The sequence below is a fragment of the Cenococcum geophilum genome (genome assembly GCF_001692895.1).
Source record: "Cenococcum geophilum 1.58 unplaced genomic scaffold K441scaffold_21, whole genome shotgun sequence".
Classification (NCBI taxonomy): Eukaryota; Fungi; Ascomycota; class Dothideomycetes; order Gloniales; family Gloniaceae; genus Cenococcum; species Cenococcum geophilum.
This window is the reverse complement of record NW_027137579.1, coordinates 2085023-2106380: the sequence shown is the minus strand read 5'-3', so window position 1 is coordinate 2106380 and position 21358 is coordinate 2085023. Positions and strand designations below refer to the sequence as shown.

Sequence of the window (21358 nt, the reverse complement as noted above, 5' to 3'; positions counted from 1 at the left end):
CCCTCTCAACCCTCGTCCTCTGCGAACCCGTCATCCAAACCGACTCGCAGCCCAGCCCCAACGCCGCCCTCCCCTCGACCCTCCGACCGAACCTCTGGCCCAACCTCGACGCCGCCGCGACCGCCGTGCGCAAGAATAAGTTCTTTTAGTCCTGGGATCGCGCATGCGTGACGCTTACATCGTGCATGCCTTCCGCGCGACCCCGACGCGGGTCTACCCACTGGCTGACGACGACGGTAGCACCAGCAGCACCAGCAGCATCAGCGCCACCCTTGCCACGACATCAAAGCACCAGGAAGCGTGGTCTCGCGTCCACCCGTGGCGGCTGGAGGGCTCGAAACTTTGAGATGCGTGAGTGCTGACGGCTGAGAAGTCTCCTTTGGAAGGGGGGGTTTGCATGCGTAGGTTAGCTCAAATGCTTTTTGTTCACTAGTTCTTGCGTTACGATAGCTGACTTTTTCTTTTTTTGGTCTGCGGTCTCGAATGTCTCCGTTGAGGTCCGTTGTACATGCTGGGTTGTTGGTATCGTCTAGGAGGTCTCACCGAAAATACAAGCTGCGAGGATGAGGAGTTCTTTGCCGTTCGACCTGGCTAGCGAATACTCGAATGACCAGGCCAGGTAATACTCTAACAACCGGACCGGGTAACAATCGGGCCGGGTAATAGTCTAACAACTACGCTAGACAACACTCTAACAATCAGGCTGTGGTGATATTGACGCAGAATGGGGTTGGTAGGCGGGTTGACTTCACAACAAGCGGTGAGCTTGGATTTAGAGCTCGAGAGCACAGTCTGCAACCTAGTAACATGTCACCCTTTGTTGGTGTTTCATAAACACAGACTCTATCAATTTTCAAATCGGAAGATCCCGATTCTGGAGTTGCAGTCCGATCAAAGCTCCTTGGAACTGAAACCAACGCTCGGGCATCACAAGAGTCAGGATGGCATGTAGGTTAGAACGCAAATACCAACTTGTAGTATGCAGAGGCACTAGTGGATCGGTGCTTTCCTTGCATCCATTTCAAATTTGCCAGGGAATCCTTGGCAGGCAGCAGGCAGCAGATAGCAGACAATAGACAGCAGACTCTGTTTAATTGATGAAAATGCATGAAAAAGGGGTTTTGGGCGTTGTTGTGACGGCTAAAATGGAGAGGTCCTATTTTTAAAGGTCGAGACAGAAGCCAGAGACCCTTTGGCGCTAGCGCGTAGTTAGCCTTGTGTCGATTGTGCACTTGGGCCAAGACTCTTCTGCCACCAATAGGATTACTCAGAATCCCTGAGGTGGTAGGCGAGAGACTAATAAATCTGTTCTGTAATGCCTTAATAATACAACAGCAGAAGCTATAGAAGTCTAGAAAAGGTAGTAATCTAATTAAGGATCGTGGTTTACGTACCCCAGAGTATGTAATAAGTTTTATTTGATTAATGTGGTTAATTGCATACGGATCTGAGCTATCCTGATGATGTGGCACGTGATTGATCATAATACGAGCCATCTAGTATCTTCCATGCCGACGGATTTTAGTCTTGAGTGTACACTACAACGGGAAGTGATCGACGGGCGTTAGGGAAAATAAAATCTGATTCCAGAGGATGGGGATCGGGTTCATGAGAGTCGCAGCCAATAAAGGCAGACTAATGCGCGGAGTGGGAGTGAATTTTGGGTTGAGATCTGGCTAGCACGAAGATCGCCGTTGGGTCTCGGACTTCGAAAAGTGCCTAAGTGCCAAGTTTTGATGGTTCTAAGCATGACGGCATACTAGGGCGATTTCCGGCCTCAAGCGAATCAAGACCGGCCAAATTAATCTCCGTAGTCGAGGGGCTTAAACTCTTGTGCGTGGGCGCTACTCAAAACGTGCTTAACTCGTTTGCTTGGTGCCGATCTGCTCTACAACTGTTCCTCGTAAGCGACTGATTTCCCATTTCTACCGTCGCCATGTCTGCCCAAATCCGTGCTCCGGCGGATCGTTCGCCAACCTCACCCTGTCATATGATGTATACGTAGAACCCAACCCTGTGCCACTCCGCCATTTTTTTAATTTTCTATTTTTTTCTATTTTTATTTTCTTTCCTGCTGTGTCATTGGACCCTGCTCGTGACCAAGTCACGTAACGGGTTTCTGCATGTTCCGCAGCGGACTGCGACCCGGATACCAGACTACGACCCGGATACCGGGCCTACGTTTCTGCCGTGGACGGTTAATGGGACTGTTAATGCGATTCACTTTACCCACGAGCAGCACCTACGGATTGAGTAAAATTGGAACTCGGGTGATGGCACGGTCCTGCAGTACTTTGCACACGAGTTTTCGGGTTTGGGAATGGGACTCGTCACCGTGTATGGAAAACAAGTCTGCAATTGACGATCAATGGCGGTAAATGTCTTAGAATTTTTTTGTTGAGAAAGAATGTCGAGTAACGCTTCACGGGCTTGTACCCAGCTTTTCGCACCGCTGTAGTTTGGGGTGTTTTTGTAGCACAAATATTACCGCCTCGCCTTCTCATCCTCGTCTGGACATTGTATGCTAGCACTTTATGTTCCCGACACTGTAAGGATTGCTAGTGATGTTCAACTCTCTTCCTTTTGTTGCCGTTCAAATCAAGCTATGACGGGCAAGCCGTCTCACGGATAGTGGCGTAAAGGTTGTACATCAAGTTCACAATTGCAAAATCCGCTGTCGTGGCATCCAGAAGCCCTCTGAAGGCTATACGGTCCAGATCTTCGGTCATCGCTTGACGGCGGCGCCTGAGGACTGCTGCTCTTTGCTTCTTCCGTAGCATCAAGCAGCCCCATCGTTCGGCATTTCTAAAATGGGCTCGTTTATGTTAAGGTTACTTTCGGTAGCTGAAAAGAATATCCCGGTATGTTCGAATACATGAAGCAGGGTGTCCCTGGCACGCAGACAAGCGATTTGGAAAATGCCCACAGATCCGGCTGGTGGTACGGCGACTGCCATGAGACCGTCCTGAAGCATGGTTTCGAACACAAGATGGCGTTGGTGGCTTGATCTTGTCCCGCGACGCTTTTCGAGCAAACGTAGGTAGGATCACCCTCCGCAGAGGGCATGGTGCAAGGCAGTCCTAATCCTCATCGAAGCCACAAGGGGTTTGAGGGTCCTCGTCCCGTGCCGTGTCATACGTGAGTGTCCCAAGCTGTTAAATTCACAACCGACCAAGGCCCAGGCCAGGCTCTGGCAGTGCTTGCTTGGCGGTGTTGATTCTGCGCCAGGTGGAGATATGGCGCTACGGTCTTTTGACAGGTAATGCGAGATGATGGCGCAAGAGCAGCGGCCCTGGCATGCATCGCAGATGGTGAAGTCCCAGGCACACCTCAGGATGAATGACGGGGCTGTCACCGCTCAAGCTACTACCGTGACGCTGGAGCAGCTTCGAGAACTAGCTCTGCAGTGTCGCATTGCAGGGCTGTAGATATGCAACCCATCTCTAGTGATCGAGCGAAGGGGAAAAATAGAGGCCTTATTAACACCTCCCGTCAATGCATCCCGAAGATTAGGTTGAATGATCGGGGGATGGCCCGGAGCGTAAAAGGTATGTTCCCCGTCCGTGGACATGCCCGGGGAAAGACAGCACAGCAGACATTGGCCAGGCCGCCTGCCGCACAAGCCCTGCGACCCAGCCCATGCGTCGGCCAATTAAAAGAAGTTCTTGGCGCGCCCGGAACGCCTACCGAAGGCTGATGTTTGCCGCGGCCGCCACAACCCAGGAGCGACGGAGCGATCACTGAAAAGGCGGAGGAGGTTCGTGTAGTGTGCTGGTGGTTTGCTGGTAGCCCGGCAACAGCCCGTTCGCGGCCTAAGAGGCTGCTCGATTCGGTAATCGAGATGGCGCGGATCGCCAGGCGGGCCTCGCGGGCAGCTACGGCGGTGGGTAAGTTTGACGTCCCTGGCCAGAGTGTGTCCGAGAGCTCGGATGGACCCGATGGACGGGGTCCTTTGTGCGGGAGTAGGCTGGCTTGCTCGGTTGATTGCTTGCTCGCTGGTTGCTGGTTGCCGACTGTTGGCTGATTCCTGGCTGATGGCTCATGGGTTCGTTCAAGGTTCGTCCAGGCTGCTGGCACCAGAGCGACGGCGGCTGCGAACAAGCAACCGCAACGGGGGCGGGACGCTGCAAGGAAACAATAAATCTAGATGGACTCTTACAGCCAGTTGGTACTTGAGCATGGCCCCGGGTTAGCTGCTGCTGCTGGTGATGCTGACAGCGTGATGGCAGATGGGGAAACATGGGCACGCTGACGGACACAATGGGGTGATGGGTGATGTCGCTGATCGCCCAGCGATGGCGACGGGGATTTTCTTAGTGGCGTACAGAAGGAAGCAACCCTGCGCCTATCGTCGCGTTCTCTTCAACCTCCACCAACTGCCCTCCCACAGAAACGACATCAGCAATGTGGATCTCGGCGCCGGTGTCAAGCAACTGTCAGCATCGGTGAAAGGGGGGGGAGCGGGCCCATTGGTGTATTGGCCCTTTTTCGCTCTTTTGCCCATTGGCTCGCTGCTGAAATTTCTGCTGGCCCGCCCGGCGAATTTGCCCTTCCTGTCCGCACGTGTGGGTGTTAGACCTGCGTAGGTCTCTGTAGGTCTGCGTAGGCTTGTGTACTAAGGCGCAAGTACCTAGCCAAACATGTATGATACTGACTTGTAGCTTCCTAGGTGTCTAGGTACGTCTCTCCTCCTCGGTCCCCCAAAAGCTCCATGCCCCATGCTCCATGCTCCGTGATCCAAGCTCCCAGCTTTCATGCACCAAAGCTAAGCTCCAATGCTCCGAGCCCCATTCTCCATACTGCCCGTCATGCTGGATGCTGCTATGGCTTTCATGCGAGTCCAAAAACAGAGCTCTCATCTCCGCCCTGTACTGCGCGGCTCCCCTCTGCCCTTGTCTACCTTTTCACTGTCGATCATCCGCAGTAAGAGTGGGGAGTCTTTCCAGTTGCTGTTCCTATGCTATTTTCGTGCAACCAGTCTGGCGCCTACTTCCCTTCTCAATCCCGCTGCTGCGAGGCTAGGTCAGATATCGCAGCCTTTGGACTCGAGAGAACAGCGACACCGAGGCAAACGGTCCCGCGTCCTGCACCAAAGATAAATCTGGATGTCTACCGTGTCTACCGTGTCTACCGTGTCCACCGTGTCTATCCACACGTATGCACTAAAACCAGCCGTCAGGGGTTTAACGGCATTTAGCCCGCGCCCATGCAGCCTGCACCGAGAACCAGATCCAGAACCAGAGCAAGGTCCAGAGCCAGCGTAATTTATAGGGCCACTCACATGCTTGAGGCATTAACGCCTCACAGCAGGCCAGGTATAGCAAGCAGGCCTGGTACAGCAATAGTAGTATTACTTCATCCAGCTGCCTCCCGATTCATTTTGGGACCAGCTAGCTGCAATTGACCAGATACAGCTCTCAAGCCATCCTACCTCGCAACGTGGAGTTTTATTTTCCCTGGTAGGTATCATTCACGATATTCTCGAGCTCCCTGTTATAAGCAATTATTGGCGCTGTGCGACGGCTGTTTGGCCAAAGATCCAACGCGCAATTTCGACGCTTCCAGCTCCAACAGTTGGTCCTCGCTCGTGCCGGGTGTGGCGATTACGATGACGCTTGTTTCACTTGGTAGGATTCCAAAAGCAGCTTCCTGCGGCTGCTGAATAAGGCTTGCTGGGGCGTGAGTGCTTTGCTGCAGCGTAGGGCTGTATATGCGTGGGAGCAGTCGGCAGCCACACAGGCGCGGGCTTGACAATTTAATCTCCTGCTCGTCAATCATAAGCCACGCGGCCAGCTCGATCCGAACCTGGGTGTTGCTGATCCCGTTGTCTTGGCTCGTCTGGCGATGAATGCATTCACCTGTCAGATTAAGCATATCGAATCCATCGAGGCAGCGCAGCGAAGGAAAGACCGGGCGGGGGGTTTGTACTCCCCCCTGCGCGGTCGGCGGCGAGTCAGTTGGGAGGGTGGAGGGCGATCTGCGTTTGCAGTCCTGGGTTGGCAGAGTGGCAGTTTTGCGACTTGGGGCCACTCTTTGGGGTAGCAAACCGACGCGCAGGGAGGTAGGGACAGCAGGAAGGGGTGGGTGGGCAGGGAGGCAGGGCGGCAGGGAGGGCATCTGTGGCTGCGGGCCTTCCATCGCATGCATCGCGGCATCGCGGGCGCTGCAGGTTGCTTCACTCCACAACGACCAACGCTAAGGCGTGCTCGTGCCTTCGTGGAGTGCCGACCTCTCGGAGAATAGAGACCAAACCTTAAGGGCAAGCCCAGTCAGCTGTCAGAAGCTCAGACACGGGCCTGGCACGCCGGATTACCCTGCCAGTTTAGCAGCTTAGCAGCTAAGCAGCTTAGTAGCTTAGGGCTCTTGCCGCCATCGACGACGCCTCCCTTGTCGAGAGTGCGTCTTCGCCGTCCTGCCTGCCTACATCTACCTACATAGTCGCGATCTTTTACCTGTGGAGAAAGGGTAGTTGCGCTCGATCGCTGCGACGCTGCTTCACATCCTTCCCCCGCCACGACGCACATAGCTGTACGCGGACAAGAGCATTATTAACGTCCAACTGTTATCGAACCCGTTGCAGCCATCCTGGGTCGAGACCACAGCCCACAAAACCACACACAGTAATCTTCTCCCGGATATCCCCTCAATCCCCATCGTTGGATAGACTTGCTCCCCACCACTGCCGCCGCTGTTGTTGCTTTCTCTACGCTTTATTCTTCGTTTCCCAACGCTCATCATCTTTACGCTTTAACTTTCGGTGAGTAAACTCTCATGCCTTCTACTCTTCGCTTCTAGCCCGACAGCCTGGCAGGCCGGACATACTCCACTACAGACTTTCAATAGTGTCAACCATCCTGTTTAACTTTCTCGGCGCCTGGTTTGCCATGGTCACATCAACAGACAAGTTTTGCTCAGTCAAACTGACCGAGTACTTATAGCTCATGCCATCGCCCCATGGAGTATCTCACCCTCCATGATATTCCACATCGATACAGTTCTTTAATTCCAAGTACCATGACTGGCCGAGAATCAGGCGATCCCAAGAGGGATCCGTCTCATTCCAGCATAGCCACAGTACGTAGTAATCCTTGTCCGATTTGTCAATGCTCCCCCAAATCTTCCCATCAGCCCTGTCCAGAACCTCTAGAAATAGAGAACTCGGCAGTGCGATTCTCTTCTCCCCTTCCACCGCCCAAACGCAAGTTTCCTTCCATCGAGGAACTTGGATTGAACAGAATGAATGACCTGTGCCATCAGGGAAATGGCAATCCTCTCCGCCATTCCCCGCCGTACCAAAATGGCGAGCGCCGGAATTCCATGCAACTACCGTCGTTTTCAACGGTAAGTCCTCTAGTTCTCGCCCAAACGCTCAGTCCAGCCTTCTGACGGGCGAGTTCGCAGTTGCTGCAAGCGGTAGAGCCCTCACCTCCGAGTACGCCTGCTCGAATGCAAGCTTCCATGGAAAGCTCTCCTATAGATCGCTCCATACCTAAACCGTGCTTCGACGACCCACTATGGATTGTTGATCCTAAGCGGAGAAGGGTGGACAGGGCCTCGGAGAACAGCTTGAGTCGGTTGCCGAATGATTCGATCGACTATCAGCCGTTGGACGGTCGGCGTTCGAGTGCCAGATCGGATTTGTTTGATCCGANCATGACCCCTAACTATGATTCTCCCAGGACTTCAAGTTCTTCGTCCGGTGGCCAGAGTTCCCTTCGTTCGTTTCATCATCGGCCTAGTTTTGGGCATGCTCCTTCCTCGACGCTATCGTACTCTCGACAACCGTCGCCTACCATGTACCAAAGACAGCCTTTATTGCAGCAACGACCGCTTGGAGCACCATATGGGCCACCACCATTACCACCGCCAGGACACGTCGGTGAGGGTCTCGTTCCGCACAGGCAGAGTTTTAGCTACGAGGATCCGCAGCAGTACGACAAAAATACGGCTCGTCACGACACGCACCGGCAAGGGGACGATCGTAGATATTCGCTCATGCCTGATCAGCGACATCTGCCAGATCCCGGTTTCTACCAGCATCAAAACTACAATCAGTACACGTTCCAGTCGTCTTCGGGAGTCAATGATGGCCAGTTCCAACGGAAACGCAGAGGCAACCTACCGAAGGAGGCGACCAGTCAACTGAAGGCTTGGTTCAACGCACATCGAGACTCTCCTTATCCATCGGAAGACGAGAAATATGCACTTTGCTCGTCGACTGGGTTAACGCTGAATCAGGTACGTAAGGTTTCCATTTTTTAGGAGCTCCAGGTCCCAATCAAGCCTCAGCTGTCGTTCAACCGTCTCTCAGACGTCTTTCAACTATCCTTCAGTCGAACCACCTGTCTGTCTTGTTCAATTGCATCTAACAGTTATCCCTCTTTCACGAGCCATCTTTCGCATCCCATGTCAATGTCATCCAACTCGTGCTGACTTTTCCAAGGTCAGTAATTGGTTCATCAATGCGCGGCGTCGCAATCCTGCAGGTGAAAACCGTCAACGTGATGGTGCCGTCAGTGACGATCCTGCTGGGCCACCCGACCTGGAGAACACGGGGTCTCGGGAGCATAGGCAAGAAAATGGCAACCTGGCTTCCAAATACTTCTCTGCCTAGCCAACTCCGACGTTTTAAACTGCGTCCAGAAACATTTACTCGTATGATTTGATCGAGATGAAAGCCGGGTTCCACCAGCGATGGGTTCATGCAACATTCCAGCAAACTCTGTGACGGAAATTTTTCGAGAAGCGGGCCTTCTTATACTATGGTTATGGAAGGAGCGTTTGGTTTGAGGGAATTTACTGAGATACCCTCTGGTTATAATTTCAGTCTATGGTGAATGGAGTGGATAGCAGGACAGCAACTGCTAGACTCGTTCGACCTTTCCTTCGACGAGGGAGTTATTGGACATTCACTCATGCGGGAATGTCGGATATTTCTCAAAGGCCACACAGCATGGGTAAAGATGGTTGGGCATCATTCTCGGACGCATGGTTAGACCCTCGCTATACAGCGATAGAACTGTGTTTTTTTTTAGAATTCTACGACGAGAGCTGGTGTCTCAGGGCCCCATGGATATGTGGAGCCATAGAAGAATGGCTGAATGGATTTCATCATTTAAGATTTTCCTACACTTTATACCTTCATTTCAGCACATGGCCGGGAGAACGGGCTTGTTGTACCGCATCCACTCGGCATCATCACGGCGTTATATGGCATGGTTACGGCGCATGACTATGGATATGGAACTCTGTATATACCCCACCGACTGTGTTAGTATAATGTATATTCTTATTCAACAAATGCAGGTCATTAGTTTCATGGAGCACGGCTGAATTGGACGGGTGACCCGGCAAATGCAGATTTCAATATCAACAGCATTCGATGAATGATGGGAATCCATGTCAATTATGAAGATACATGACTGTCATGGCTTTGGATTTCAGCGCGTGGGATTAAGCGACATGGCCGTGGCGTCGGTATCCAGTTTTTTATTCAGTCTGACTCGGAGATTCTCGGGTATCAGTTTAGGTAAGGTTCAACCAAGGTTCCTGTCCTCAGCACACCCGAATCGGGGCATATGGACGTCCGAGATTACGTCGTACTGACATGCTTTCACAGACCCACCGAAGTGAATATTTTAGCACAACCGATGCACAAAGTCAAAGATTGTTGATCCAATGACTCCTTACTCAACCATCTACCAACAAAACCATAAGTCCATCCTACGTACCATGGCCGTAGCATATCGCCACCATTGTTGCTTAAGGTTAACTTTTCAAACCTCGAAACTAACCGGGGCGGCTCTGGCCAGAACAGCTCTGGCCGAGACAGCTCTGGCCGAGACAGCTCTGACCTTCAGCATACAATCTGGTTGTTATCATAAACTCATCATCGACCGAAAGAGGAATTGTTGCACGACAAGATAGTATTACATTCTGATACCTGACAGGCTATTTCCGGAAAATCACTGACGGATACCCGCTGAATGTCATACGACACTCACCCGGCTATCCAGGGCACAGTCGCGCAACTTCAATTTGTCCGTGCCCAGTTTGGCCTTGGTCTTCTATACAACGATCCTTGACTCGTTTATTGTTTTGGGCTAACGAAGAAAACGAAAAGGAAAAGGCGAAGAAAGAGGGCGGTCTTTGCACCTCTTAACAACTAATGTCTACCGCATTCAACATCACCATGACTGCCTGGTAATTCCGTCAACCTCAGATTACAATCGGGCTTCCATCTTGTCATTCAATCTCACAGTAAAGCTCCTCCGTGGCGCAAACTCCACCATCGAGCACTTACCGAGCCAAAAGGGTGCCGATCGTCAAGCCTGATTATAATTCTCCGACACCACCTTATCAGATCCTACCCCTGAGCCACCCTCAGCACCGACCTCCAACCAAGAAGAAGCAAACACGACTCCCCCGATCATGCCCATCACCAAGCAAATTCCTCTTATCCTCAACTCCAAACCCTGCACCTCATCCAGGCACTCAAACCCCTTCCCCAGCCTACCGCCAAGCCCACTCGGCCCCTTCAGCTCCACCCTCCTCACCAGGCAACCCTCCTAGCCCAACAGCCTCACGAAACCTATGCGCTCGAAATAAGGTTTTCCGAATCAGGACGTCCGATCTACAGCGCCGGATACAAGCGAGGGGGGGGTAGCACAGCCCAGCCCACACCCCGCACCCCACACTCCCCTTCTTCCCCCGCCTTTCCGGCGGGGACCCCTTGCATGAAGCTTAAGTCGACGTCTTTCACGGACGGAACTTGGGGGAGGGTTTCACATGCGCTTTGCCGGGGTTCTTTCCGGGAGGCTAGAACCGGTGCCGAGGTCACGTTATTGGGTGGTCTGATATTCTCCGGGTCTGATATTCTCCGATATTCTGCTGGCCTGATAATTCTCCGAGGGGGGCTTCTTGCGGGGTTGACTATGTGCGAGTGCAGTGGGGGTGGTGACGAGAGTGGTGGGTGCGGGAATGCAGCGGGATGAGGGATGATAGTGGGAATATAGCGAATTCACTGATTATTGCGGATATATAGCGGGATGAATATCCCTAGTATGTATTCGACTTGGCCTTTATGTGCAAAAAAAAACTTTTAAATATTAACACGGAAACCAGGATCGCTAGTCCCGATTTCGTTGCATGTACATGGCCCGACCCATCCATCCGCACGCCGTCGTGTCTTTGTATCATCGCGAGCACATCCGCTCCGTATCACAGCAGCACTGCCGCTCTCTCTAACCCGCCCTCCTCCCCATTCCCCCAACCTAACGCAATCTACTCCCCATCCCTCACCCCGCTCCTCCTCCTCCACTTCCACCTCTTCTTCCCCCTCTCCCCTCCCTCCTCCCATCCCCATCCCTCCCCTTCCCTCCCCCACCAAACCCCATCCCCACCGCCTCTCCCCTCATAACCCCGCCCACGGGCCTCCCCATCCCAACCTGAATCCCCTTCTCCCCAAACCGCCCCTCCACCCCGATCCCGATCCCGCTGTGCCCGCTCTCGAAGCTCGCCCGCGCCGGCGACGACCGCTCCGTCCCCGCCACCTCATCGCTGCTCCACCAGCCCTCAGGCCGCGAGGTCGACGTCTGGTTTGTCGCGTGGCTGTGGCTGTGGCTGTGGCTGTGGCTGTGCAGAGCCGAGTGCGCGGGGGAAGCGGCAGCGGTAGCGGGAGGGACCGTCTCACGAGCAGGCGCGTGGCTGGATCCGCCGGCGGAGGCGAGGAGCGCGCGCGGGGGCGTCGTGGGCGGGGTCGTGGAGGCTGCGTGCTCGCGCGGATTGGCCTGCCATCCGTCCAGCGATGCGGCGGTGGCGGTGGTGGCGGGGGTATGGCTGACCTTCCTTGCGCGGAAGGCTGTCGGGCTGCTCGAGCTCTCGTCGTCGTCGTCGTCGTCGTCGCTGGCGGGCAGGGCGCCGGAGTCCGGGAGGCTGAATTTGGCTGGGGCATAGTGGTCCCTCCTTCTGCCCGATTTGTGCGACGGGTCGTGAGGGGTGTTGGTGCTGCCGCCGTTCCCGCTGCCGCCGCCGGAGTCGCTGGCGGCGTACTCGTCTAGCGCGTCGAAGACGTGCGGGAACACGAGCTCGTCGACCGTGCTGGCCCACAGGAAGTCGAGGTGCTCGTAGTGCGGGATCTCCTTGGCCTGCGTGTGGCGCGGCAGCTCCTTCAGCATCACGTCGATGTCGACCAGGCTGTCCGAGCCGCCATACACGAGCACGATGGGCGTCTTGATGTTGCGCGTCGGGAACTTGGCGATCTTGTAGTACTTGTTCCGGTTCGTGAGGGCCAGCGGCGCTTCGTCGTCGTACATTTGGAACACGCCGTTGCGGATGATTTGGAACCAGTGGACCACGCTTTTGGTGGACGTGAAGGAGTAGAGGTGCGGGTATGCCGCTAGCTTCTGATGCGGGCTGATGTTGTGGGCTTGCCAGCCGAAGAGGAAGGAGAGGGATATATCGATTAGCCGGATGAAGATGGGCGGATAGAGGATTGCCTGCCACATCGTCGCTGATCCTAGAATTGCCCTACGACCGAATGCGAGGAAGAGAACTTCGGGTGAGGCTTTGACGAAGGAGTCGACGATTGTGGACGTAAGGCCTTTGGGAGACATGGCGGGTGCGAGTGCTATAAAGACGTCGACTTTGTCGTTAAGGGTTGGGTGGATAGAGAGGGTGGCGAAAGCTTGCGCTGTACCTTGCGAGAAGCCAATGTACGATAGAGAAGGTTGACTAGTAGTGCTGAGAATGTAGTTGATGGAGTCGGGAATATCATGAAACGCGAACTGGTCCATGGAAAAATTCCAGAAGGCGGTGGATGTCGGGGCACAGTGGACACATTTTTTGGAATATTTATTACCCCGATTATTCCCAAGCTGGAGAAACGTTAGCACGGATATCCAAAGCTAGTGGATTCAATAATGTATTTTGGGGACACGTAGGAATACATTAAATGTGCAAATTTTAAAGCAGTACTGCGTCATGTATGAAGACAATTAGAGCAGTATTGAAGAGTAATACTCACCCAAACATCGTACCCTCTCTCCACCAGCAAAAAGGGCAAACACCTCTCCCTCTCCGTTATGCACACCCAAACCTCACTATTCATGAGTAGACCATGATGTAGGTACACAACCTTCTTCTTCAAACTTCCCGGCCCGCTATTAACCCTCATATCTTCCTCCCCTCTCCTCCATCCTAACCTATGGAGCCCGAGCAAATACCCGTCACCTGTCTGTACTACATGCTCTTCCGCATAGTAACCAAACAGCTCGCAAAGCTCCGAGAAGTCTGATGCAGTAGCAATGGAGGAGGAAATGGCCTTTTTCTTATTGCGTGAACGACGACCCTGGGGAGACGAGAGGTAGTTGAAAGCGCTACGGGTGGCGCGATAGCAGAGCTTGATTACCGGCGGAGGGAGCGCAAGCGTGATGATACTAATTAGGGATTCAAGACCGATAAGGATGAAGGAGACAAGTAAGGCGAGATATTCACGGATGTGCAGGCGGCCGAGGAAGGGGACACGCGCCATGGTGGTACATAAGGGGGTAGATGGATGCGTGGAGTGATAATAGAGGCAGGAATTGAGGTTAGTGTGCTGGAGGATTTGTTCGGTATCGTACGTGCAGTCAAGAAAGTAGGGGAGGGATTATGGTTTTTGTAGGTTAAGCAAGACAGAAGCTTAAGGTGACGGCATGTTCATATATGCAAGCGGCAAGACAATTGAGCTATGAGAACAAGAGGTAAGGGTGGAAGTAAGGTGGTTGAGGACATGGATAGGGCTGGGGTTGGTGTTGAGCATCTCTTCCCCACCGAACAACGGCCCCCTTAAACGCTTTGAAGGTTCGTCATGGAAACTGACTGACATGTGACGACTAGGTCGGTGGCTATGAGGCTCTGCGGCACGGAAAAATGCCGGAACAAGCTCGCATGGCTTCCCTTGTCCAATCCGAAATCTTCCCTCTCTCTAAAACTACTACACCGTACACGAGTACCTTCGTCTCCCTCCAATGCAGCCGTGATATCTATCGCAATAAGGCTTGTCATGCCATCTTCTTGCAAGGACATCCGTACGCGCCTCTCCAACTCCATCATCACTACTGTCTTCTTGCTGACAGCTCGCCGAGCGTACAGGCGCCGCCTTGGCTGCGTGCCTTCAAAATTCTGATTGTATCATGGTGGAGCGCAACAGTCCTAGTGATTGCCTTCGGCCACCCCTCAACTCAACTCTACCTACGAGGTGTCAGCAGTTACAAAAGGGCTACGGAGAATGCAAGCGTGGGATGGTCGATATGCGCAAAAGATTTCGCGGCAATCGACCTGTAGCAACGAGCACTGAGTTGGAGGGGTCGGGAGGTGGAGACGCCAACGCAGGGACCATCGAAGAGAAGGGTTATATGCTTTATGCCGGAAAACCGGCAGCTGGTATTAGAGCTACCAGCGGGAATGAAGGAGAGCAAGGGGAATACGGCGTTGACAAAAAAGCATGAGATATGACAGGAGGGGAGGAGAGACTGGGCTCCAACAGAGCTGGAGAGGAATGACGGAAAATATTCCTCGGATAGGTTGGTTTCCATTGTTGAAGAAGCAGAGAAGCGTGGAGCAAACCCTGGATTGTTGAACGAAAGACCCGCATGGGGAAGGTAAAAATGGGCCGAACAGGGCATTTGTGTGATTTCCAAGGCGCCGGTGATACAGCTGCAGGAGCAAATATGTGCCCGAGCTTGTGTGGAGCCGAAGGTGTGGTGGGGGGCGGGGCATTATCATACGGCCGTTTTTTGATATTGGATGCATGGATGTGATTGTGCAACGGACTTCGCCGCTTTCTCATACGTCAGGCATATTGTACATAATTATCTACGTAAATACGCAGCTCTAAATCTATGCATCTATTTGCACACACAAATATTCGTCTGTGCGCTCCTGAGCACTGCTAGCGTTGCTGCCTACGGGCGCTGAAGTCAAAATTTAGTTTGAGACCATCGCCCTCCGCATCGTCCATCTTACCCCTTTTTTGACAATGAAGGACAACAGCGGTGTAGGGTTCTAAATCCAAGCCACGCAGGCTCCGTTGGGCAGTGGAAAGGTGCGCAAAGGGCAAAGGGCAAAGGTAGCCAACAATGGAGGGCGAGGTGACGTTTGAATAAAGCCGATTCGCAGGGCGCACATCAGCTGCAAGCCCAAGAGCCGCTCCGGTGAGGCTGGCCGCCCTAAAGTTTTGCTTGCAAATTGGGTTTTCTCAAGGCAGTTTTTCCCGGCTGCACCGCAGTGCGTAAAGCCACAGCCGCCGGTTGGCTTACTTGTTTCACAAGGACGACAGCTCGCAAAAGTACTGGTAATTCATCATTTAGTAATTCTAACGTATTATTTGCGCTACAAAGTGCTAAAAATGTGAACACCCAACCCATAGCCAAGGTAGGAGACCCAAGTCTCACGGCAGATCCAAAACAGCACATGCCGCCGCCGTACTTCGGGTAAAGAAAGGTGCCTCCACATGATAACGTTGAAGAAAAAAAAGAGCAGACAAAGGTAGGGTAACTGAGCAGCCTTCGCCGAAAGGAAACAACACAGAGTAACGAGCAATACGGAATATAACCTTAGAAGCCGGAAAAAAATTGGCATATTGGAGAAGAAGAAAGGGGCGGCGGCATAGGTGAAGAATAAGTAGAAGATCAGTAATGAAGCCCCAGAACAAATTTCCTATTAATTAAGATGTGTCTCCAAGAAAGTTTTTCAGGCCCCTATACTTGTCTTCTGCGAGGGACTCTGTTCGTAATAGTGTTTCGACGGTGAGGCAGGTTGTAAGGGGCAGCATGAAGATCCATGAAAATGCTCTAATTAAGTGGGCTAGTCTGTAGTATATGTTAGTTATCATCCTTGGAACTTTATTGGGATGGGCTATGAAACGAACCGGAATGAGCATGTTATTTTCTAGACTCGATAGCGCAGCTGCATTACAACCCAGAGGCTCCCTCAACTGCTTCTGCATTGCATGTTGAACAGCCCTGATGGCCGCAGTTGATGCATGCTGCGTACAATGCTAGCAGCATCGGTCCGTAGTGACAGGAGCAGCAGTAGAAGTACGCTGAATCAGGACCGGAGGTATGGGGGCCGGAAGAGGGATGGAGTGCTGGAATCATGATTGATTTTTGGATTTATGAGACTTGAGATGTTGAGGAAGGTTAGTGGCTCGGAAATATATGAATTGAATAGTGCGCTTGAAACTACACCGGCAGTGCGGCCTGGATACTTGTACTTGGATAACTACGGCATGGCAGTGCAAAAGCTAGGCATAAAATTATAGCCCAAGGAAATTAAAAAGCCTTAAAGCTACTGAGGCCGCCTTCCGGGTGCTCATCAGGTGAAAGAGGGCGGAGGGCGAAGGGCGAATGGGGCGATGCCAGGATACACTGCAATGCGTAAAGCCAGAGCCGTTAGTCGTCTTACGTGTTTCACTTAATTGCCCTTACAAGAAAGACTGCTCGCCAAAGTGCTAATAGAATCACCATTTGGTAATCTAACGTATGATTTGTGGGTAAAGTGCTCGGAGTGGTAGGATAATGATTTCGATTCGTTACTTGCACTAAGACAAGCAAATCTATCGCAATACATAACCAGGGCGAGACGCAAGTCCCACAGCAACATCTAGAACAGCAAACGTGGCCGCCATAAATGCTCGCTGTAAATGCTGGGAGTGATGCCAAAGTATCTCCACAGAAAACGGTTGAAAGGAAGAGTAACAAAGACCAAGCAAATGAACCTTCATCACTAAAGATCGACAGTACAAGACGGAGAACCATATAAAACAGAAATCTAATAGCTAAAGGGTATGTGCTGCATGAAAGGAAAAGAGAGGCCTGGAGAAGAGGTGAAGAATAGGTAGAAGACCAGTAAGGAAACGCGAGAGCAAATGCCTTGGAAATAGAGGTGTGCCACCCAGAACAGCCATTCAAGCCCTGTAGTTGTCTTCGAGAAATTCTGATTGTGAGAGTTTTCGGACGGTGAGGCAGGGTGTAAGACTGGCATGGAGGATCTGTGAATTGACCTGTGGTCCTTGTAAGCCAACCAGCTTTACAGCTGCGTTAATATGGATAGCAACAGACCTGAAGCCATATGAATTGATCCATTGCTAGATTACTTCCTAGCATTCTCATCGCAGTGGATACATTTCCGGTGGTCGCACATACAGCACGCTGGGTTATTGGCAGTAGTCTTTGGGCCATCTCCGCAGCCGCAGCAATACCAGTAGGTCTCTCCATCAGTTAGTGCCTGGTTGCTGAAAGTTTCGTGGATGGTGTTTGTCTGGGAAGGGTTGTCTCGGCAAAATGTTGTCAAAGATGCGGTCGAAGACGGTTGTATTATTGCGTCGTCTGTAGTCGAGGGAGCACCCATGAGGATCGCGGTGGGTTCTGGCTCGGAAGCCGTTGGAAGGGAGATACTCTCCATCGCTTCCGCAACACAATAAGAACAGCCGTAATGACCGCAGTTGATGCAGGATGGGTGCAATGCCAATGACATTGGTCCGAACTTACAGCAACAGCAGTAGAAGGTCTGTGGAGGATCACAGGTCTTGGGGTTAAAGGTTGGATTCTGCAAGGAAACCATGACTGCGGTTTTGAATTTAATGGAACTTGAAATGCTTGACGAAGATGTTGTGGGAAGTCAAGAATATTTAAAGTGATTAATAGGCAAGCTTGGCAGTATGGCTGAGACAATGATGACAGGATTTGCTCTGGTTACTAGTATTTATATAGTATGAGATGGCTGTGCAAAAGTCAGACATAAATGCCTGGGCTGCGCCTAGGGTAGCTGAAGGAAATTATCTGCCTTTCTAAGACCACCGAGGCCGCCTTTTGTGTTCTAACGGTCGAAGAGAGGGCGAAGGGCGAATGGGGCGCTCTTTGAGGATCAGCGCGAGCATAGAGGCCATGTAAGGGCAAAAACTACCCAGGAGCGAATGTGCTGCAGTAATGGAGGTGAAGAAAGCTGACCGCTGAGGGCGTGCTCCAAGGGGCGTGAGAACGCCTAAGGGATTAGGTGATCGAGGACCATAGTCGACGGGGGAGCAGACAGACGATGTTGAAGGCACCAACGGTTGCATAGCGAACTGTTGTCGAGGGCATTCCCCTACTCGCCGGGCACTAGCTTATGCCCAGAGCTGAGACCTAGTCGATCAGGGGAAGCGCAACAGAAGCGCAAGTATGAGTAACTCGATGTCATACTTTGGGTGAATTAAGGCAGTGCACTGCTTCGCTTGGCAGCAGATATTTATCCGTCGTTAAGTGAGGCCTGGGCCGCCGGTAAGCCGTTGCTAGGCGGGGACGGAGGACACCGCAGGCAGGTAAGGCTTCTCCGAAGTACCTTCGCCGGGGAGGGACAGAGAACTAAGACATGACTAGGAAAAGGACGTCCGGTGGGCGAATCTGAACAGCGGTGGAATTAGCACGGTTGGAAGAAGGAAGACTTATATCAAGGGACAGTCATGTGCTCAAAGTCTTTGCCTTTTGTACCTTAGCCCTGACGTTTGAACAGGGCCGATTCGCAGGATGTATATCAGCTGCGGGCGCAAGAGCCGCGCCAGCGAGGCTGGCCAGCCCTGAATTTCGCGTGTAAATTGAATTTTTGCAAGGCAGTGTTTTCCGGCTGCATTGCAGTGCGTGACGCCACAGCCGTCAGCCGGCTTATATGTTTCACTTTAATGCCTTTAAGGAGGACGGTACCTCGCTAAAAAGCTGATAGAATGCACCGCTTGATAATTCCAACGTATGATTTGTGCCTGAAGTGTTACAGAATGAAAGGATATCGACCCCGATGCATTACATGCACTGCCTACCCATCGGAATCGATAACCAAGAGACGCGAATCTCACAGCAAAATCCAGATTGGCATAATGCGCCGCCCGTAAATGCTTGCTGAAATGCTGGGAGTAATGGTAGAGTACCTCCATAGAACAGAGTTGAAGAAAAGACAAGACAAAGGCTAAGAAGACAAGCCGCCATCCTAAAGAACAACAACGCAAAACGGAGATCTCTATGAATAAAACTACTGCAGCTGAAGGGTATGCGCCATGTAAGAAAAAAAAGAGAGGGCTGGGGGGGGGGGGAGAAGGTGAAGAGTAGGTGGAAGACCAGTAGTGAATCCCAAGAGCAACTGCCTGGTAAATAAAGATGCGCCGTCTAGAAAAGTCTTTCAGGGCCCTATATTTGTCTTCTGCGAGGGGCTCTGTTCGTAACAGTGTTTAGAAGCTGAGGCAGGTTGTAATAGCGGCAAGGAAGATCTGTGGATTGACCTGCGGATCATATAAGCAAATCGGCCTTACAGCTGCGTTAATATGGACCGCAACAAACCTAAAACCACATGAATTGATTTTTCATTTTTTCAATTGAAGGTCATTTGCCACCCTCCACAGAACACATCTCACATCTCCAGTGCCCACACTCGCAGCACCCCGCGTTGTTGGCGGTACCCATTGGACCATCCCCACAACTACAGCAATACCAAGTGAAATGCTCGCTATCGTTCGCCTCTTCATCGAAGATAAGCCCGTGTATATTGGTACCTTCAAGGCGAGTTGTGGCGAAAGCTGTGGGAGAAGGACGTTGAAATGTCAAGTTGACATCGGAGGAGACGTCTGTAAAATCGACTCTCTCTACCGTCGTGGCACTTGCGCCTATTTCTCGGCCAGAAATTCCCTCCGTTGCGTCAGATTCGCAACTTGAACAGCCGGTATGGCCGCAATTAATGCACTTGGGGCACATATTTATTGACTGTGGCCCAAATCCACAGCCGCAGCAGTAGTAATCGGTCGGCCCGCCGAGGGTATTGAAGGAGGGTGTAGACGCACTGTCGGTGAGAGACATTTTGAAGTGATGGACGAGGGATCGTGTTGTTGAAGAATATGTTTGTGGTTTGTCAGACTGTCGGATTAAAAAGAATTGACTCTCTCGTAGTGGAGGCGAGTGAGTATATATACACTCATATTGCCTAGGACGGCAGTGCACGGCGGGCAAAAGTACTTTGCGCAGCCACAGGGAAAGCTGAAGACGCCTTCCTGAGGCCATACCCGACCGCCCTGACTGCCAACTAGCTGAAAGAGGGCGAAGGGCGACGGGGCGATGTCGGGGCCGGCGATATCACAGAACCATCCATGCAAGAGCTAAATGGTTAGCAGCGAATTGGCACCGTCAGGGCGAATAAGAGGACCGTGCTGAGGGCGTGATCATAAAGGGACGAGAGGGCCTGAGGGATTGGCTCTCGTGAGGACCCATTGTTGACAAGGTATCAGGCCAACAGATTGGAAAGGCACCAACGGTGGCACAGAAAACCATTGTTAAGGACATCACCCCTAATCGTTGGGCACCCGTCGACACCTGGAGCTGAGACCTAGGCCAGTCAGGAGAAGCACAACAGATATGCAAGTATGAGTGACTCGATATGATACTATGTGGTTAGGTGAGGCCTCGGCCACCGGCGAGCCGTTGTTGGCCGGGACGGAGGAGGACATTGCAGCAGGAAGGCTGACCCGAAGTTTTGCCAAGAGGGATTGAAAGCTAAGACACAACTGGGAAGAGGAAGGAAGACTTACATAAAGGACAGTCATATGCTCAGTCTCTGCCTTTTGTGCCTCAGCGCCTAAGCGGTATGGGGGGTCTATACGGGTGAGAGACCTTTATCCTCTTGAGGAATATTCGATACGGTACCTTTCATACTAAAGGCTTGTCCCAAAGTCAGTAACAAATTTCAGGTAAGGAAGCGTTGTTTTAATAATGCGGGACGAGATGCTCAGCTGCCCATTTATGACGAAGCATGTTGCCGATAGCCTGAGTAATGCTGCTAACTAGATGGATATTCAGACTGGCGTCCAGTCCACTGATTGGCTGAGATGGTAAAGCTAAGATTGGCTAGTATCAAAAAGTTACAATACGAGAAATACGTAAAATAATCATTCAGATGACGTATGATTGATTCCAATTTTCGCAAACAAAATACAAAGAGACTATAGTGACAGATATCTGAGACATAGACCCTAGCTTTGGCCTTCTACGGCGACTTGATGAAGGATCGAAGTCTAATTAATGCTGAGACAAAAGTGTTAGGGGGCTCGTTGGGCGGCGGCTCGTTGGGCGGGCTCTGCGCTTGGAGGAACGGCCCCTGGTGAACCTTAGGTCAATATAGTGCAGCGATTCGCTACGACAGGTGAGATATGGCGGCCAGTAAGCCTCGCAAAGCTCACATTAGAGGCCTTTGTGCCTACAATGACTTTTTGTGCTCAACTACGGGTTGAGATTGATATTGTTCTTAGAAGCACTGCGGCCAGGCGTAATCCCTGACGGGCAAGTGGGTTTGTTATCCTCAGTCT

At 52.0% G+C, this 21358-nt stretch overlaps 8 protein-coding genes across 8 annotated transcripts; 2 read left to right on the top strand and 6 right to left on the bottom strand.

The window, feature by feature from the left end:
* Nucleotides 1–513: 513 nt before the first annotated feature.
* K441DRAFT_114533 (uncharacterized protein) lies at nucleotides 514–1882 on the bottom strand. Its single transcript, XM_067639982.1, has 3 exons — nucleotides 1395–1882; nucleotides 973–1310; nucleotides 514–799 (listed from the first exon to the last, which is right to left on the bottom strand). The coding sequence occupies exons 1-3, from the start codon at nucleotides 1494–1496 to the stop codon at nucleotides 628–630; spliced, it is 612 nt and encodes a 203-aa protein (XP_067504114.1). The 5' UTR covers nucleotides 1497–1882; the 3' UTR covers nucleotides 514–627.
* A 3611-nt stretch (nucleotides 1883–5493) lies between these two features.
* Nucleotides 5494–6117, bottom strand: K441DRAFT_677452 (uncharacterized protein; the record flags this gene model as incomplete). The annotated part of the gene is made up of 1 exon (XM_067651069.1): nucleotides 5494–6117. One exon carries the CDS (start codon nucleotides 6115–6117, stop codon nucleotides 5494–5496), a length of 624 nt encoding a protein of 207 aa, XP_067504113.1.
* Nucleotides 6118–7014: 897 nt separating this feature from the next.
* Nucleotides 7015–8614, top strand: K441DRAFT_677451 (uncharacterized protein; the record flags this gene model as incomplete). Its single annotated transcript, XM_067651068.1, has 4 exons — nucleotides 7015–7074; nucleotides 7258–7341; nucleotides 7402–8238; nucleotides 8444–8614. 4 exons carry the CDS (start codon nucleotides 7015–7017, stop codon nucleotides 8612–8614), a joined length of 1152 nt encoding a protein of 383 aa, XP_067504112.1.
* A 2683-nt stretch (nucleotides 8615–11297) lies between these two features.
* Nucleotides 11298–13531, bottom strand: K441DRAFT_561030 (alpha/beta-hydrolase; the record flags this gene model as incomplete). Its single annotated transcript, XM_067643516.1, has 2 exons — nucleotides 11298–12875; nucleotides 13025–13531. The coding sequence occupies 2 exons, from the start codon at nucleotides 13529–13531 to the stop codon at nucleotides 11298–11300; spliced, it is 2085 nt and encodes a 694-aa protein (XP_067504111.1).
* Nucleotides 13532–13998: 467 nt separating this feature from the next.
* K441DRAFT_660008 (uncharacterized protein) lies at nucleotides 13999–14809 on the top strand. The gene is made up of 2 exons (XM_067648626.1): nucleotides 13999–14069; nucleotides 14134–14809. The coding sequence occupies exons 1-2, from the start codon at nucleotides 14045–14047 to the stop codon at nucleotides 14487–14489; spliced, it is 381 nt and encodes a 126-aa protein (XP_067504110.1). The 5' UTR covers nucleotides 13999–14044; the 3' UTR covers nucleotides 14490–14809.
* Nucleotides 14810–15331: 522 nt separating this feature from the next.
* K441DRAFT_114456 (uncharacterized protein) lies at nucleotides 15332–15757 on the bottom strand. The gene has a single exon (XM_067639981.1). The coding sequence runs from the start codon at nucleotides 15619–15621 to the stop codon at nucleotides 15373–15375; it is 249 nt and encodes an 82-aa protein (XP_067504109.1). The 5' UTR covers nucleotides 15622–15757; the 3' UTR covers nucleotides 15332–15372.
* A 794-nt stretch (nucleotides 15758–16551) lies between these two features.
* Nucleotides 16552–17604, bottom strand: K441DRAFT_696440 (uncharacterized protein; the record flags this gene model as incomplete). The annotated part of the gene is made up of 3 exons (XM_067652885.1): nucleotides 16552–17044; nucleotides 17103–17128; nucleotides 17187–17604. 3 exons carry the CDS (start codon nucleotides 17602–17604, stop codon nucleotides 16949–16951), a joined length of 540 nt encoding a protein of 179 aa, XP_067504108.1. The 3' UTR covers nucleotides 16552–16948.
* Nucleotides 17605–19388: 1784 nt separating this feature from the next.
* Nucleotides 19389–19859, bottom strand: K441DRAFT_677447 (uncharacterized protein; the record flags this gene model as incomplete). The annotated part of the gene is made up of 1 exon (XM_067651067.1): nucleotides 19389–19859. One exon carries the CDS (start codon nucleotides 19857–19859, stop codon nucleotides 19389–19391), a length of 471 nt encoding a protein of 156 aa, XP_067504107.1.
* Nucleotides 19860–21358: the final 1499 nt, after the last annotated feature.